The following is a 16,660-nucleotide window of genomic DNA, read 5'->3' as shown; positions in this document are numbered from 1 at the left end:
TGGTTTCAGTTTTCCTTCTTGAGAAAACAGGCTGGCCCTTATCAGGTGCGTTTCCCCAGTAGGTGGAGAGATTGCAGGGGAGACAGCCGGACTTTGCCTCCAGACAGGGGCATGCATATCAAAAGGCTGGAGGGAAGCGTTTTACATGATGGCTGGGATGGCAGCCATCACCCAAGCCCTGTTTGAATAACAAAAAGAAATAAAGGACCCCAATGGCCGGGGCTCGCTCCCTCCAGGCTGGCTCTGGGCTATCGCGCACACAAATGGCCTTTAACTCTCCCCAAACTGAACATTTCCCTCTAATCCTGGGAAGAAAAGAGTTGCTGGGTTGGCAGTTTAGTAAGAAAGGGAGCCCATTTTGGCAGATATGCTCATTAAGAAGGGCAGGCTCTCCCCTCCCCTGCCCGTTTCCTGTGCCTGGCCCCTCTCCGGCTCTCGCCGCGCTCCCGCGCTCCGGCACTTCCCTCCATTTTCCCCCCGTTTCCTCTCCTGCCCCGCTCCGCTCCCCCGCCGGACCGCAGCAGCCCTTTGCGGCCACCCCCAGGCTCCGGCAGTCGCCCGCTGCCTTTCAGCAAAGCTCGGTTGAAAGAAAAGAAACAAAAAACAAACCGGCCCCTCCTCTCCCAGTGAAGACCAGGCCTGAGAAGTCTCCTGGGCAGCCACCATCACAGCCAGCCGCTGCTCCAGCCGCTCTAGGCTCTTTACCATGCTCATCTCGGTCACGTCCCGCTGAGACGAGCCACGCTGGCTCTCCCGAGCCCCCTGCCCAGGGACGTGCCCACCGTGGAGCAGGCGGCCGGGCCGGTGCTGCCTGCGGGCAGGGCTGGGGGCTGCGGGGGCTCCGCCGTCGCGCAGGTGGGTCTCGCTCAGCGGCGGCGGGTCCTCCGTCCGGAGCGGTTACCGCTTCATCTTTCCCCTGCGCAAGAGGACAGAAAGCCATGAGGATGACGGACACCTCGCCGTCCCCATCTCCCCCCGCCGGGCCCCGTACAGCGGGGCGCAAGCCTCCAGCCCTCCCCAGAGCCGGGGGGCCGGGACGCGCTGGCTTATCGCCCCTCGCCTCCTTACAAACGAGGAAAGGGGAGACAGAGGCAGAAAAGGCAAGTCCAGCTGGAGGGGCAGCACGTTCCAGCCCCCTGGCTCCTTCTCCTGCCCCCTTCCTTGCCCAGGGAGCTCGGTGCAGCACACGGGCGAGAGCCCCAGGACCGGCGCTCGCCCCGGGCGTCCACCCGCTGCCGCTCCTCTCCCCCGCACTCCTGGGACTTCAGCCCCCGGCGGGGCCGCTCCGGAGGTCATTTCTCTCTCTGCGATGCTCTCCCTCCCCTGCCTCTCCCTCCCCCGGAGCTTCTCCCCGGGCTCGGGAGGAGGAGGAGAGGATGCCGGCAGAGCTCGCCCCGGGTCGGTACCTGCCGGCCGGGCCGGTGCCTGGCAGCTGAGCGCGCCCCGGCTCCGGCCGCCCCCTCCCCTCGGTCCCCAGCCCCGGGGAGACTTCGCGCCCGAGGCGCCGGCCGGGAGCTGCTTTCCTGCGGAGAGAGAAAAAGCAAGAGGCACTGACAGATCTCCGACCCCAGAACCGAAAACAAAGGTGTGCGGCGCCGGCAGCGCTGCCGCCGCATCCCGGGCTCCCGGAAACCCTCCCCGGGCCCCCCTGCCCGGGGGGCGGCGCTGCCCGGGGCCCGCCGAGCCACGGGCAGGGTAACCCCAGCCCGCCCCAAACCCTCCCCGGAGCCTCCCCCGCCCCGGAGCCATCGCTCGCCGTTTCACCGACGGGAACCCGAGGCCCCGGGGGTCTGCCGTGCTCCCGCCGCGGCCCCGCGCGCTGCCCCTGCCCCGTTTCCCCTGCCCGTCCCGGCATCGCCGAGCCGCGGGGGGTCCCCCGGCGCCCGGCCCGACCCCGCCGTGACAGCCCCGGGACGCGCCCCCGGGATACGCGGCCGCGGCGCCCCCGCGGGAAACTCCGAAAGTTGCGACGGGACCCGGAGGAGCGGGGCGGCACCGGGAGGGAGCCCTGCCCGGGGCTGCGGGCGCACCGACCCCCCCCCCTCCTCCCCCAAAACCCTTCCCGGGGGCCGAGCGCCGGCAACAAGTGGCGGCGGCGGCGGCGGCGGGGCCCGCCGCCCCCATCCCCCGGGGCGGAGCGCCGCGAGCCCCCGGGAAACCGGGCGCGGGGCCGCCCGACCGGCCGGGGCCGGGTCGCTCCCGCCGCCGCCGCCGCCGCCGCGCTCCGGTGCGCCCGGTGCCGCGTCCCCGCCCGCCCCATTGTCCCCCGCCGCCGCCGCACACAACAAAGCCGCCCACTAGGATGCGCCGCGGCTCCGACCCGACCGGCCCCGGTCCCGGGTCCCCCGGCCCGGTCCCCCGGCCCGGAGCCCGGCCCCGGTCCCACGCTCACCTGCGCCGCGGCGGGACGCGCCGTCCAGCGGGGCCGTGCCGCCGCTCGCCGCCGCCTCCCGCGCCCCGGCCGGCCCCCGACAGCCCCGCGCTCCGGTTACATGGCGCTTTAACCCTGCCCGTGCTGGGCAGCCCCTCCTCCTCCTCCTCCTCCGCCGCCGCCGCCGCCCCCGCCGCACGGCGGGGGAGGGGAGGGGAGTGCGGGGCCCGCACCGCACCGCGGCCCCCCCCGGGGCCCTGCATTCCCCCGGGGCTCCGCACCCCCCGGGGCTCCGCACCTCCCCCCCCGCCCCGCGGCTCCGCACCCACGGTGCCCCAGTATCCCCCCCCCCCCCCCCCCGGCTTCGCATGCCCCCAGTGCCCCGCACCCCCGCGGCCCCGCACCCCCCCGGGCCTCCGCATCCTCCAACCGCGGCCCCGCACGCCCGGCGCCCCGGTATCCCCCCCGCTGCTCTGCACCGCCCGGGACCTCGCATGGCCCAATGGCCCGCACCCCCACCCCCGGTGCCCCACATCCCCTCCCCCGGGGCTCAGCATCCCTCTCCCGGGGCTCCACAGCCCCCCTGAGGTCTCGCACCCTCCTGGGGCTCCCCATCCCCTGGGACCCGCCGGCGCCCCGGTGTCCCCCGCAGTGCCCGGTATCCCCCTGGGACTCAGCATCCCCCCGGGGCTCGGCCCTCGGAGCCCCCCACGCCGCACCTCAGCCCCTGCGGTAGAGGAGCCCCCCAGGAGGAGAAGGGGCACCCCGGGGCCGGGCAGAGCCCTCGTCCCGCCGAGCCGCCCTCTGCCCACCGGCTTTCCATCAGCACCGTGCCCCTCGCAGCGTGGCGTGGTGCGGGCAGACAAAGCCTCCCAAGTTTTACAGTCAGTTTTTGTTTGTTTGTTCTCTCCCATTCCCGTTCAGAGGCAAGACACTTGCGAGGGCTGTGCTGGGGCTGAGGAAAACAGCCTGCGCCTCTCCTGCCCAAGACAAAGCATCCAGAGTCCACGTGGGGTATAATCTTCTCTGCTCACTTGCTATTACTCCTAGATCCAGCAGAAAACTCTGTAACAGTAAGAAGAAGGAATATGATTATCCCGGTGTGACAGAAATAAGCTTTCAAAGCCAGGAGGAAATACGAGTTAGTTAGCCAAAGTATCCGAACCCTGCGGGAAGTGCCTGGACCAGCCCAAGGCCTGTACAGCAGGTTCCCCCAGACCACCCCTCCATCCCTGCATAACACAAGCATGAAAAATGTGGCTGCACGTGCAAAAAAAGCCCTGCGAGTGAACAAGAGGAGCTGAGAAACCTGGTCTGGATAAGCCTTCGGGAACACAGGAGATTACAGTTCAAATAAACACACACCGCATAAACCTAAAGCTAATTTGCAACTCTGTCGAGTAGATTAAAACCGAGCAAATAGATTTCACTCCTGCTTGGTTATCCAAATTTGGGAAAGCAAAATGCTTCTGGAGGTTGTGCTCATGAGAGTTTCTAGGGCACCGTTAGGGTGGAATTAGCCCTTGCTCCAAGCATCCACGGGCTCCTCTCCCTTTCTACGGAAACCTTCTTGCCTCTGTTGGCCTCGCTGACCTGCCATCAATCTCCCACCCGGCTGAAACGCCCTCTTTCTCTCTCTTCCACTCAGTTATCATTTAATTCAGGAGAGCATGTCTGTGTGTACTGTTCGCGAAAAAGGCCCGGCATCAAACAAAGCAGCTCTGGGCAAATGATGAGCCAAACCCTGACCCTTTTCCCTGTCTCTGCTACACACAACCACAGAGAGATGCTGCGAGTTTATTTCTTAACAGTCAAGGGAGTTTGTATGTCATCTCACAGGGAACAAAGGTGCCTCTAAAGGGGATTTTCTATTTAGGCTCCTGCCAGACGTTTCTGGGACCCCGTACCAGGCCCTCAGCCGCTCCTGCTGAACAAGGGCGTGCAGCTGGCAGGCTCCACCAGACGGGTACCAGAGCAACCCCACCACTGCTCCCCGCCAGCCCCGAGGCTCTCCAGCACGGCCAAGAGGTGGGACATGGCTGGGGGGGCACAGCTCCTCTGCTCCATCACTGGAGCAGCTGCGAGAAGCCGGGAAGCATGGCCAGGGCTTACATGAGCTGGGAGCAGTGACTGGGGAGAGGTGGGGGGTCCCTCCCCACCCCTGGGCGCAGGCTGCGCATCCTCTGCGCACCGTGCCACGGACACGTCCCTCCCTGTGACGGAGTGACTCCTATGGGCAGCAGAGCCAGACTGCCCAGCGCTTCTGCAAAAAAATCATTCCAGCAAGAGCCATTTTCACACCTGGCTGGCCTCCCTTGGCCAACATTTCAAATCCATGGAGCTGGTGACCGACCAGCTGAAAGAGCCGCTCTGTCACCACCACGACAGAGTCGGGACTGGCAACATCCATCCACATCAAAAGTGACTCCTTATCCTCATCTTCCACTGTGAATGCCTCCCCGTGACCGCACCAGCACTTCCATGCATAACTCATCACTCCCGACCCCGAATCCTCCTCCCCACCAAAGGCTGCTCAGCCCTTGCCTTCTCTGCAGTGTCCCTGGGTTACGGCACCAGGCACAGCTCTTCTCTGACCACCCTATTCTCCCACTTCAATTTTCTTCCTAAAATTCTCCTTTGCCACCCTGGCCAGGCAAACCAGCACCGTTCCCTGCCCAGAGCTCTGCTCTGGCTCCGATCACCCGCTGCCTCTTGCTTTGCACCCAAGCGTTTGAGTCAGGACCTGCTCCGTGCTTCGTAAGCAGCGTGCCTGGAGATCCTAGACAAATAAAGCAATTGAGCAAATATGTGTCATTACCTACAGCCATCAGCAGCACAACCTCGTCATCTCTGGATCTGTGGGTCCCAGATTCCCAGACCCCAGTAACAGCTAAGTGCTTGTTTAGTCTTCTAGCAGGTAGGGAGAAGTGCCAGCACCATTAAATCTCCTCGGACAGCTGTGAGCTCCTCTAGCAGCCCTGGAGCAGGGAGCAGGAGGAACTTTTCCTTTTGCTGAGGCCAGCGGCAACGCTCCTGCTGAGTTCAGGCTTCGGGGTTTCACGTGTCAGTGTACACACGGCACAGCGGCTCTTTCCCAGCCCGCAGTAACAATCATTTTCACTGCCTGGCATTCTTCACTGCAAGACCCCATCAGAGCATGTCCTGCGGGATGTGTCCTCTTCCACGAGCAGCTCTGTGGCCTGAGCCCTCGCCCCAGCCCCACGCTGGCCGCCTGCCTCTCCGCCAGCTCCACCATGGGCTCCACTCCATCGCAGCTCCCAGCGACTGGCCGCTCCTCACCACTGCTCCCCGGAGGAGCTCTCCTGCCCCCGGCATCTCTCCTGAGCGCGGGGAGAGCTGTGCTACTCAGCAGCACAGTGGCAGGGCTCTGGCTGCTGAAAGCAAGGTCAGTCCCCGCTGTGGGAAAGCCTCATCCTGCTGCCATATGTGGGAATGCAGCCTCCAGCCTCCCCTACAGCTGGGCTGGCTTTTCCCATCTGGGGGGAATTGCTGTTTACAAGGAGATAGGAAGTGTTATCCCTCCTACATGAAGTTTCTAGCCTTTCCTGTGGGCTGGGCAGGACCGCATGATACAAACCTCTAATAAAAATAAGGTTAAAAATAACTGTCATCCCTGTAACCAGAACATCTAGAAAGTCTGCAGCTACCAGCGTGTAAACTTCAAACGCAAAGGCACACAAAGAAAAATCTTCAATGCCTCTCTAACAAAGCTGGCCACAAAATCCTCTTTTTCCTAGAAAACAGGATACGCCTGCTACAGCCTAATCTGAAGTGACGAGTCCTCCCCAAACCGCCCTCCGAAGCATATATACTTTTATCAGGAGAAACGCTGCTCCCGGGGGTGGCTGCCAGCAGAGCCCCCCCTCCGCTCCGGGTCCAGATCCGTTCCTTCTCTCACTGGTAAGGAGGGTAAGGGATTATCATCTCTGCCCCCGGGCAGGGGAGACGCAGAGGAAGGGTTTTGCCTGCGGACACAAGGCAGGAGCGTACCGGAGCCCAGCAATGGTGCTCCAGCTCCACCGCAACCTTCGCACGCAATGCTTGCAATTACTTACTCCTGTAGCAACGTTTGCCTGGGAGCAAACAGTGCAGAGCGTGATGGGGGAGAGGAAGGGACGTTAAACTGCAGGAGAAGCTGAAATCCTGGTCTCAAAGATTTCATTTATATCAGCCTCCCCTGGGAACAGAACTAACCCCTGCAAAGTTTCAGCTGGGCAATCTCCATCGCACCAGCAAGCCGGGAGGAGTCGCAGCATCCCTCAGCGCATGCGGAGAGATGTTCTCCCGAATCCACGCAGCCCAAGGCAGACACTGCAGGTGGGCAGAACACACAGAAGCGGGTGGGCTCAGCACCAGCCAGGGTGAAAGGCGTCTGGGTTTTACCCCCAGCTCATTGACACACTCTTACCTTTCCCAGGCCTTTCTCAGGCCAGCAAGTGCAGGCAATGCTTCCCCACTTCAGGAAGGTTCTCCAAGGCTGACCTCGGAGTAACTGCAAAGGGCTTTGAGAGCTTGGGGTAGGAAGTGGCACCAGAGAACAGGACAGTGACACCCCAGGATTTGATTTCTTGGGAAGATGTAAGAAGGACCCTTCCCCGGGTAACACTCTCCAAGTGCTGAGGAAGCTTTTCAAGTTTCGCAGGTGAAATGAAGCTGAAAAATGCATCTGAAGTAGGGGACGTTGCCCCTCTGGTTCATTTTGGAGTGCACCATTTTTAAGACCCTATTTCCCTCCTGTGGGGGGGGAGGGGTGGGGGGGTGTCCCCTTCATTGCTTTTTTGCTGCTGCTTTTACTCCAGTATTTGTGGTGAACAAGCCCGCATAGCTGTAACTCCAAACTGCCATCCTCAGCTCTGATGAGTCGATCAGCGACACGTTCTGCATGACAATGGCCTGGCAGGGACCCCCTCGGGGCTGATGGCTGCCAGGGGACACTGGCCACCTGCACCAGGCAGGGGCAGCCCTGGGGGCTCTGCCCGGGGCACTGGGGACCATCGTCCCCCTGGCATCCCTGTAACTAATCCAGAGCGTCACCCTGCAACCTCCTTTTTTATTTGGGCATAGCCTTTTCAGAAATGAGCGCTGGCAGAACCAAGCCTGCCTGCCGGTGCAGAACCACCAGCGCCGTACCAGGGTTGGTGGCACTTGCATGCCACACTGCAGCCAAACCAGCAGCCCAGGAGCTGACTGCCAAATTTCTTGGTGATTGTTTGAACAGGGTGTTTTGAGCACGTACCTCAACTTAAACTCTTCTTCGATCCCGTCACTCAACTTTCTCCAAGAATTTGGTTTGTTGCCTGGGAAATTAACAACGTTGGCTTCTCCCTCCTGCCGTACCTCCTGCATGCTCACACAAGTAGGCACGCATGCAGAGACCATCCTTAATTAGTTCCTAGAGCATCACCCCAGAAAGACGCAGGGAACTAAAGATCAGTCACAGGCCGCTCCTGCACGGCTAATTCCGGCATACAAACCAGACAGAAAATTGCCTCTTTCCTTGTTTCAGTTTTTTGGCTACACAGTACAGGTGAATGAATTTTGGTGGTTATGAAAATGTCCAATAACTAACTGTAATTATTAATTTACACTTAGGAGAATTTACATAAGGCTCTATGCAACATTTTAAAGCCAGAGAGGAATGTTGGTGTTCACACACACTGCCATCCCGTGCTACCCAGTCCATACATCTCCCTGAATGAGTTTTAGTTCACTATTTTTGACAGACAAACATATCCTGTGGTTTAAAAATGCCAGTGTGGCCAGTTCACCACAGAACCTGATAAATTGTTCCAATGTGAAAAATCTGCACCTTGTTTTAAGGTGTCCTAAGTATTTAGGGTCAAATCCTGCAGGCACGCCCACATGCAATTTTTTCACCTCAACAATCCTATTCAGTCGAGGTACACAGTTCCACCCCATCTATATGAGACAGAAAATCTTCCAACTGGGCTGGGAGGTAGAGGGAGAAGGAGAAGTGTGAGTGCTATTTCCAGCCAGACCACCAGTAACTATCTCCTAACTCCTCATCATTAGTGGTACTTTGCTGCTTAACTCCTTGTTTATAAACCACTACTGGGATATCTTCACAATGAAAGGCCCTATAAAATTTCCTACGCTCTCATTTGCAATTGAAAGTGTCAGTAATAAAACAGAAGCCTTGTGGGCTGCTGCAGTTTTACCTTCCACAAAGGCTTTTATATGCTGTCCGGTCCTCCCGGCAGCCAGTGAACACCTTCCCAGATAAAACGGATCAGACACATTCACACCGATAGTGAAATAACTGCTGGAGAGCTTATTTTGCTGCTCATGGAAAGCTGTGAGATAGCAGCTTAAGTCAAGGGAGCCTTTAAGGATGGAATCAGCTCCATTGTCCTCTCTGGGAATACATCCAGTTTTAATATTTCCTGGATGGAGGCCTTCCTCCCGAGCACAAACAGAAACAAGAGCGGGTAACAGAGGGTGAGAAGGTCATTTTACAACTCACCTGCCTTCCTAGACCTTTCTGAATCAAGGAGACCTCCTGCTTATGGGTTATGGCAAGAATCTCCCTGTGAAACCCTGACCCCTTTGACGTCTAGGCACCCCCTCAGCAGTGTTCAAGGCCAGGTCGGATGGGGCTTTGAGCAATCTGGTTTAGTGGAAGATGTCCCTGCCCATGGCGGGGGAGTGGAACTTGATGACCTTTAAGGTCCCTTCCAACCCAAACTGTTCTAAGATTCTATGATCCTGCCCGTGGGCTGGCGCAGCCCCGGCTGCCTCTTCCTTACCTGACACCCGTCCATCCCACGGACACCCATCCGTCCCACGGAGCCCAGCCATCGGACGTGGGCTGCTCTGCCTGGGCCACCGTCACTGTGAGCCCATGCCGGGCGCAGCGGCGGGCAGTGCCGGGAGCAGCAGCCGGAGGGGGAAAATCATACCTGACTTTCAGGTCCTAGGTGGAATTTTCAGGGGAAAAAAAAACATTCACTCTACAAACTATGGTTTTTAAGCCATTTATTTGAGGTTTTTGTACAGAAAACCAACTTAGACTATTCCACTGTCAGCCAGACCTCCACCCCACAGGTGAAGTTTGAGCCTCGGCACACGGAGGGTATCCGCAGCTCTCTCCTTTTGCCACACTTACCCGGAACCGCGGGTTTTCCTTTCCATGGAAGTGATGAAGTGCACAAAACTAAGCACGTGGCTACACATCTCTGGGATGGAGACCGTGGCAGAATGAAGGCATCTGTGGGCACAAACACACACAGACAGATACACCGGTACCGCAGCTCTGATTCGGGGGTTCCACCGCCCCGTTTTTGGGTAGGACAGCGAAAGCCTGTCCCAAACCTTCCCGTCCGAGGGAACGGTTCCGTAGGGCCGGGGAACGGCACCCCGCGTCGTGCCGGCTGGCCGGGGAGGTCAGCCCGGCCGTGCTCCCCGCAGAGGTTCAGCCGAGGGACCGCGGGTCCTCGGGGCCCCCCCCCGCCGCTCCCACCGTCCGCCGGGGAGCCGGGTCCGGCGGCGGTGCGGAAAGTGCGGCCGCCAATGCTCAGGCTGAGGCGGGCGCCGGCGCCGGGGCCGGGACCGGGCGGGGCGGGCGGAGCCGCGGCCGCCGCCGCCATGGGGCTGCTCAACTTCACCCAGGAGCCGGTGCCGGAGGCGGTGAGCGGCGACATGCACAACCTCAACCAGCTCAGCGCCCAGGTGGGGGCCGGGGGAAGGCCGGGATCCCGCGGGGGGCCCGGGGGGGGGGGGGGGGCGGCGGCAGCTCCGGGGTGGCCGCAGCCGGCCGGGGAGAGCCGCCGGTCGGGGCGCCGGGCCCGGCAGGCCCCGCTCCCGGGCCCGGTCAAGGCCCTCCAGGCCCCGGGGCCAGGGCCCGGTCAAGGCCCTCCAGGTCCCGGGGCCAGGGGTCCCGGCCGGGCCTCAGCCCGCTCCCCAGGGGAACCGCAGCTTTCTGGTGCCGGGGCCGGGTTGCGGAGCTCAGCCTGGTTTTCGGGCGTTCCCGAGGAAGGGAGCTCCCGTGGGGTCCTGCCGAGCACCGGTTTGTCTCGGTGGGACTGCGTGGCGTGCGGGTGGGGATCGCCACCCCGACGCCCTCCGGCCCTGCCGGCCGGCAGCACACGGCTTGTCCGCCTGCGGGTCACCGGCACGGCGGCACTCGCCTCTCGGGAGCCGGTTCGGCTCACGGTTGAAGTTGCCAGAAGAGCCGAGGCTTGTTGTAGCCCAGCTTGCCGGGACGTGGGTGACGGCCCGGTGACGCCTCCGCCACACGGCTGGACGGGGCGAGGGCAGGATGGGACGAGCAGCCAGCCGTACCCGGGAGGTCACGGCCAGCGCTGGTGCCAGGGCTGGAGCTGGCAGAGGGACGGGATGCTCTGCCCCACAGGCAGGCTCTCCGGCCCTGCCAGCTGCACGCTCAGAAAACCGAAGGCAGCGACTAGACCTTTAACCAGGTCTCTTCTTTTCCCCAGTTAGACTGGTTGCGCCATGGGGTTTGTGAAACACGAGAGGAGATGTTTGCGTCTTTTCCCACTCACAGTTTTTGGATTACGCAGGCTAGAACAGCAGCTTCCGATTAGCCACGAGTCACAAAAGCCCTGTGCGGTGCCAGCTACCAGCTGCACGAACCCTTTGAGAGTCTCCGAGAAGCATCCATGAGCAAATCCCATCCAGAGGCATCTCGTAATGCCGAGGACGAGCGTGCCTTACCAGCACGGGGGGTCAAACTCTGGGACCAATGTACTGGAGGCAGGTGGAGCTGCCTCAAGGTGATATATCACCACCTAGTCATGGTGGTGATGGGGGTGGCAGGGTGCTGAGAAGTGAAGCGAGTTGATGCCAGACTCCGTGACACTGTCCTGTTTCTTCACAGCAATTCTCGGCGCTGACTGAAGTGCTCTTCCGCTTTCTAACAGAGCCCAAGGAGGTAAGGCATGTGCAGAACACCGAGAAGTGTGTGAAGGCAGTTCTCTGGCGAGAAACCTGCAGAGGTAAGATTGTGTCGTTGCTTTTTCTCTTGGGCAGGTAGAAAGGTTTCTGACTCAGCTCTCAGACTTTGCCACCATGAATAAAATCAGCTTGGGCCCCCTGAAAAACATTGTCAAAAGTATTCTTCTGGTACCTAATGGTAAGTGATACATTTGCATATGCTGCCCTGAGGCCAAACTATTTGCTCCATTCCTGCATGCTGCTAAAGTATGTCTTCAGAAATGCGGTGCACTTCCTTTGCACAATAAGTGCTAATGGTAGCTAATAAATGGCTTAGCATTCAAGAATCAAAAATTCTCCTATTGAAATATCCCTCTTTGGTGACTTGGGCTTTGTATTCTTTATACCCTGCCTGCACATGCATTTCACAGGCTTAGCTAAACTCACTTAAATATCTATGCATTAAATGCAAGCACAACAGTGTGGCAGTGCTTGGTTTAACTTGTACCTGTAAATCCAGACCAGCACAGCCTTGTGTTGGCACTAAATCTTTGTAGGAACTTTCACCCAAGTGACCCAGTACTGCAATTCCTACAAGCACTGTTTGAGACAGGTCAGACAGTGTACGCACCCCTCTAGAGTGAATGGGCTGGAAACCGGTGTGGTTCTAGGCCACATAAAGGAGACATCTGTCTCTGCAGTCTTGGTTTAGGAAAACACACGTGTCCAGCAGTTTCTCATTCATAAATAGTGGGGAAGAAGGGCAGGGGGATTCCCCTTGAATACCCCAGACTCCAGCACTTTATGAGATTACTCTGATGCTGTGGCTGCCGTTTGACATGATAATGCATCAAACACCTCCGCTACACGTTCATCCCATTGATCCTTGTTGTTATTAATAGTCCCTTGCTATTATCCTTCAGTCCTGGTTCCCCATGGCTTTCTTCACAGCAGTGAAGCCACGCACAACCATTTCCTGCATTTGGTCTAAACTCATTCTACTATCTCAAGCCATTTCTTCTCTCCAGGAGTAGCAATGAATAATTTCCTTTCCTACAGCTGTCTTGGGGGTATTTAATGTGGAATCAGCATTATGCTCCCTTCTCGATTCTGGCCTAGGTGCACTCAGTCCCATCGTCCCCATTTGTGCTCACACTGGCTCCAATCCCACTGTAACTTTCCGTTAGCTCTGGGATGCCACAGACAGTATCGGAACAGATTCCAGCAGATAACTTTGCCTATGTGCTACGCAGACGGAAAGCCACGTGGGACTGGCAGTCTCTTTGAATTTATGAGATTCCTGCTCTTGGCTTCAGAGAACAGAATCCTTGTAAACTTCCATGTGCTGCCTGTGCCCCAGAACAAAGGAGGCAGGCACAGCAGGGGAAAGTGTTATATGCACACGTTCACACCCATAATCCAAAACACAGCAGGTAGGTCAAATTAGTAGCCTGCCAGCCTTAACAGTTCTCCTTTAACAAGCAAAGCTTCTATAGGAGAGAAAGCAGCAACTTCAAAACACAACCGCTGCTGCCGTTTCCATGGATACCTGCAATGAAATCTCTCCCTCTCTCTCAGGCACTCCCAGAGCCCTGACTTTTAAAGCACTGGGCATCTGCACCGGCAGGCACAACTGTATTTCCTATCTTGAGGAGCTGTGGTTTGTTTCAAAACGCAGTCCAAGAACAGAAGCCTTCTATCGCAGGGTCTCCGTCCCTGCCTTTATTTGGCTCAGTAAAGATCGGTTTGACTCAGTAAAAAGTGATTTTTCTTCTTTGCTTTGTTTATTCAGGTGCCCTGAAGAGGAATTTGTCTTCTGAACAAGTCAGAGCAGATTTTATTGCTCTAGGTAGGTCACCTGACTTTCACTAAATAAAAGATAATTAATATTTATCACATATAGTAATCTCATGTTTTCTCCCACAGGCCTCAGTGAAGAGAAAGCCAGTTATTTTGCAGAACAGGTATTGATATATTTTTGCTTGTTTCTAAGCTAACAAAATGACAGTCTTTGAGTGGGAACTTGTAAAACCCCGCTGTGCTACTGAGATGTCTACGCGCTTTGGGTATTTTCTTCAAAACCAACTCAGAATTTTGATCCTCAGATAACTGATAAGGAACACTTTGTCTGATGGTACTTCTGGTCTGCCGTGGCCTTTACCTCATCGGTTTAGTGATTCCTGCACTTCTGTGTGGCTTTCATTTGATTGTTTTTCTGCTTTGCATGCCTTGAGCCCCGAGGTCATGCAGTTACAGGAACACATGACTTTTTGCGCAGATATTGTTACACTGAACGAGTGTTAAAACAAAAACAGTGAGTTTCATTTACAGAAGTGGCAAGGCAGATGGAAATCCTAGCAGGACTCAAACATCTTTGAAAACCCTCCCAACCACATTTGTTTGCCCCTTTGCACTCCTCCACTTTTGGGCTTCTGCTGTCAGTCTGCCTCCTTTCTGACTTATGTTGAAATTACAGGTAACATAAATAGAGGCCTCTCTGAATTGATTGCTCGTGTGTCTTTTGCTCTTGCAGTGGAAGGTGCATTCCCCCACCCTAACACGCCTGGCTGTTGGTCAGACACTGATGATTAACCAGCTGATAGATATGGAGTGGAAGTTTGGAGGTAGTAGAGCTAAAACATAAACTGAATGGGTTGGGAAACCCAACAGTAGCTCTCAGCTAAATAACTTTTAATTTTACAATTTAGCTAACAGATTATCTCCTTTCTTTCTGACTCACAGTGACTGCTGGGAGCAGTGAACTGGAAAAAGTGGGAAGTATCTTCTTACAGGTAAATCTCCTACATCAGAGAGAGGTCAGGTTGTAGCGCAGTTAAGGAACAAGCTGCGACCAGGCATGTGGGAAGTACTGGCTCTGAGAGGAACTAGAGGAAAGCTAGAGCTCATAGGAACAAGCTCTGCAACAGTGCATCTGCTTCAGTCTTCTGAGCGTGACTGCCAGCAGATAGCAGACATACTGCTATTTGTTTCGCTTCTGAAAACATCACGTATCACAGAAGTGTAGCCCACTCTGAAAAGCTGTTCAAAAAGCTCGATCTAGCAAAGGTCACACTGTCTTGGGGAAGGAGGGGAAATGTGATCATTTATAAGGACTTCCAGAGATCCTCCCAATGCCTAAGGAATCTATTCCTACAGTGACACTTCCCGAAAAGCCTGTCAAAGATGTGTGTGCTTTGCAGCAGTCTGCGCGTCAAACTCGCAGCAGACTCCTCTACTTCTGTTTTTTCATGGTGCTCAGAATACAGGTCTCTCTGAATTAAAATACCTCTGCTTTTTCTTCCCCCAAGCTGAAGCTGGTGATTAAAAAAGGGAGCCAAATGGAAAATGTATATATAGGTGAGTTAACAGTTCTGGAGAAGAAACAAGCATTTGAGGAGGTGAACACCCGGAGCTCCCGGGTGTTGCTGGAGGTGGGGGAGCTTTGGGTGCAGACCCAGCAGGGGTCACTGCGAGAGCATCGCTGGGGGATGCTGCGGCTGCTCCTGCCCTGGCCTCTCCCCCGCCGCCGTAGTCACTCTGGAAGTCTTTAAGAACACTGACTGTTGGGCAGCCTTCGCATCTTTGCATAAGTAAATATAGATATGCCAGGGAGCTGTGGAAAGCAGTCAGAGCAGCATGGCAGAGGAAGAATGTAAACAATTCCCAAGCGCTGGTTCCTGTAGGAGGATCCTAGCCCGGAACCCCGTGCAGCCCAGCTAGCGTAACAAAACAGCTGCCGAGAGTCACAGCGTCTAATCCTGCCTAGCTTAGGCAAACACAAGTTGCTCTGTGGTAGCACCAGAACGGCTTTGCCGATGTTGGAAGTGTAACCTGAAATCTAAGACTTGATGCCTCTCTTTTTTTTTTTTTTCTTGCAGAGTTAACTTTGCCCCAGTTCTACAGTTTTCTGCATGAAATGGAACGGGTCAAAACCAGTCTGGAAAGCTTCAGCTGAAACTGCACGGGCCTGAACCGACATCTGTCCAGGATGTTTAATTTCTCCTTGTGGGCCTGCAGATCTGCTCTTTCCCAGCTGACTCTAACACCCTGATAAGAGAAGACAAGGCTGGGTAACGGGCAGTGGTGCCACGGCCCAGAAGGACCCATCAATCCTTCAGAACCTGAAACTTTGGCAAGTGTGTCAAAGCAGCTACAAGTCCACTCATCTCTTTTTTTATACTGTTATGAGAAATTGTGGTCAGAAATGTGTGGATACTTGTATTAAAATAGCAAATAAATAAACCCATTCCCATCCTGCTGCATTTGTATCAGAATTTGATTTTGTGAGAAAAACAGAAACAGAAGCAAAGAATCGTTTTCAAACTTGGAAGAATTAAGCAGAGAGGACAAGGGAAGCAAGGAGAGCACCTAACCTGGTGAATCACTTAGCGCTTACTTTTGAGCCTCTCGCTTCTCTTGTATGGAGAAATGGATTGATTACATCCTTTCCAATCATGCCTCATAACGGAAAAGTATCTCAGTGGTGATGATTTTAAATCTTAAACAACCAAACATCTGCCTCCATGCACAGGGGGAAAAACATCTCGGGGGTGACTAGATAAATCTAGTTTGTGTGTGCTGGGCTCTAGCGAGCAGCTCTTTAATCGGCAGTTTGTGTGACATTGCACAGTTAGATCCAGCCCTTTTCCTGGTGGACATATGTCCAAACCCCATGAAGCGCCATTAGCTCAACATCGGGAAGCGGAGGGGTGCCCCTGACCTGACACGGGGGCAACGGAAGATGTTATGTTCACCGAGGTTCCTCCCGTGTCCAGACCATTTAATTGTCCAGTGCCTCTTGGCAGCCCGAGCTCGCTGTAGCCTCCTCCCATGGCAAAAAGCTGAACGAAACCCTCTTACAGTGCCGGGATTTCCCGAGGCACCTCTGTGTCCCTGATGCACTTGGTGGTTGCTGTGGAGGGAATAAACTGCAGCAGTGGGGAAGATACAGTGAGATACTCTCCGTTTCCAGCCTACAGTTGAAGTAATTCACTGTCCTGTGGCATCCTGCAAGTCCGCTGTGGGACAAGCAGCACTGCGGCCCCTTGTGCATGCATCTGCTTCCAGTTAAAGCCATGCACAAAAAGACAGTTTCTGTGAGAAAGGTGTCGCAAAGCTCCCTGCAACTCACAGCTCTACCCGCAGGTTTTCAGCTTGGGGAAAACCCAGCATTTTTCTGCACTGCTTTTCATGTGGTCCCGCATGAGTGACTAGAACCGGTAACGAGTATAGGCTGAACCATGTGTTTGGGAAACAGCTCGGGGAATCCTGCTGGCAAACCTGGGGACAGTACTTGCATATTTATTTTCCCACGTATCAGGCCATTCATGAGCATTTCAAGCTTTGTCACGTGAT

General features: G+C 56.3%; 1 protein-coding gene across 3 annotated transcripts; it reads left to right on the top strand.

The window, feature by feature from the left end:
* Nucleotides 1–9,867: 9,867 nt before the first annotated feature.
* On the top strand, nucleotides 9,868–15,563 carry COMMD7 (COMM domain containing 7). 3 transcript variants are annotated; one of them, XM_049816679.1, is made up of 10 exons: nucleotides 9,980–10,081; nucleotides 10,933–11,145; nucleotides 11,250–11,303; nucleotides 11,402–11,504; nucleotides 13,098–13,154; nucleotides 13,232–13,269; nucleotides 13,839–13,929; nucleotides 14,048–14,097; nucleotides 14,614–14,662; nucleotides 15,184–15,563. In XM_049816679.1, the coding sequence occupies exons 2-10, from the start codon at nucleotides 11,032–11,034 to the stop codon at nucleotides 15,258–15,260; spliced, it is 633 nt and encodes a 210-aa protein (XP_049672636.1). In that variant the 5' UTR covers nucleotides 9,980–10,081; nucleotides 10,933–11,031; the 3' UTR covers nucleotides 15,261–15,563. The 3 variants fall into 3 exon arrangements, with proteins under 3 accessions (XP_049672635.1, XP_049672636.1, XP_049672637.1); XM_049816680.1 differs by having other exon boundaries at nucleotides 9,993–10,081; nucleotides 10,849–11,145; XM_049816678.1 differs by lacking the exon at nucleotides 10,933–11,145 and having other exon boundaries at nucleotides 9,868–10,081.
* The last annotated feature ends 1,097 nt before the right edge of the window (nucleotides 15,564–16,660 follow it).

This window comes from Accipiter gentilis, chromosome 14 (assembly GCF_929443795.1).
Source record: "Accipiter gentilis chromosome 14, bAccGen1.1, whole genome shotgun sequence".
In the NCBI taxonomy this organism is placed as follows: domain Eukaryota; kingdom Metazoa; phylum Chordata; class Aves; order Accipitriformes; family Accipitridae; genus Astur; species Astur gentilis.
This window is presented reverse-complemented; position numbering and strand designations above follow the sequence as displayed.

Coding starts and splice junctions, on each gene's coding strand:
- COMMD7 (XM_049816678.1), top strand. CDS start 9,923: ATGCTCAGGCTGAGGCGGGCGCCGGCGCCGGGGCCGGGACCGGGCGGG. Junction 10,082..11,249: donor TCAACCAGCTCAGCGCCCAG/GTGGGGGCCGGG, acceptor GTTTCTTCACAG/CAATTCTCGGCGCTGACTGA. Junction 11,304..11,401: donor TTCTAACAGAGCCCAAGGAG/GTAAGGCATGTG, acceptor TCTCTTGGGCAG/GTAGAAAGGTTTCTGACTCA.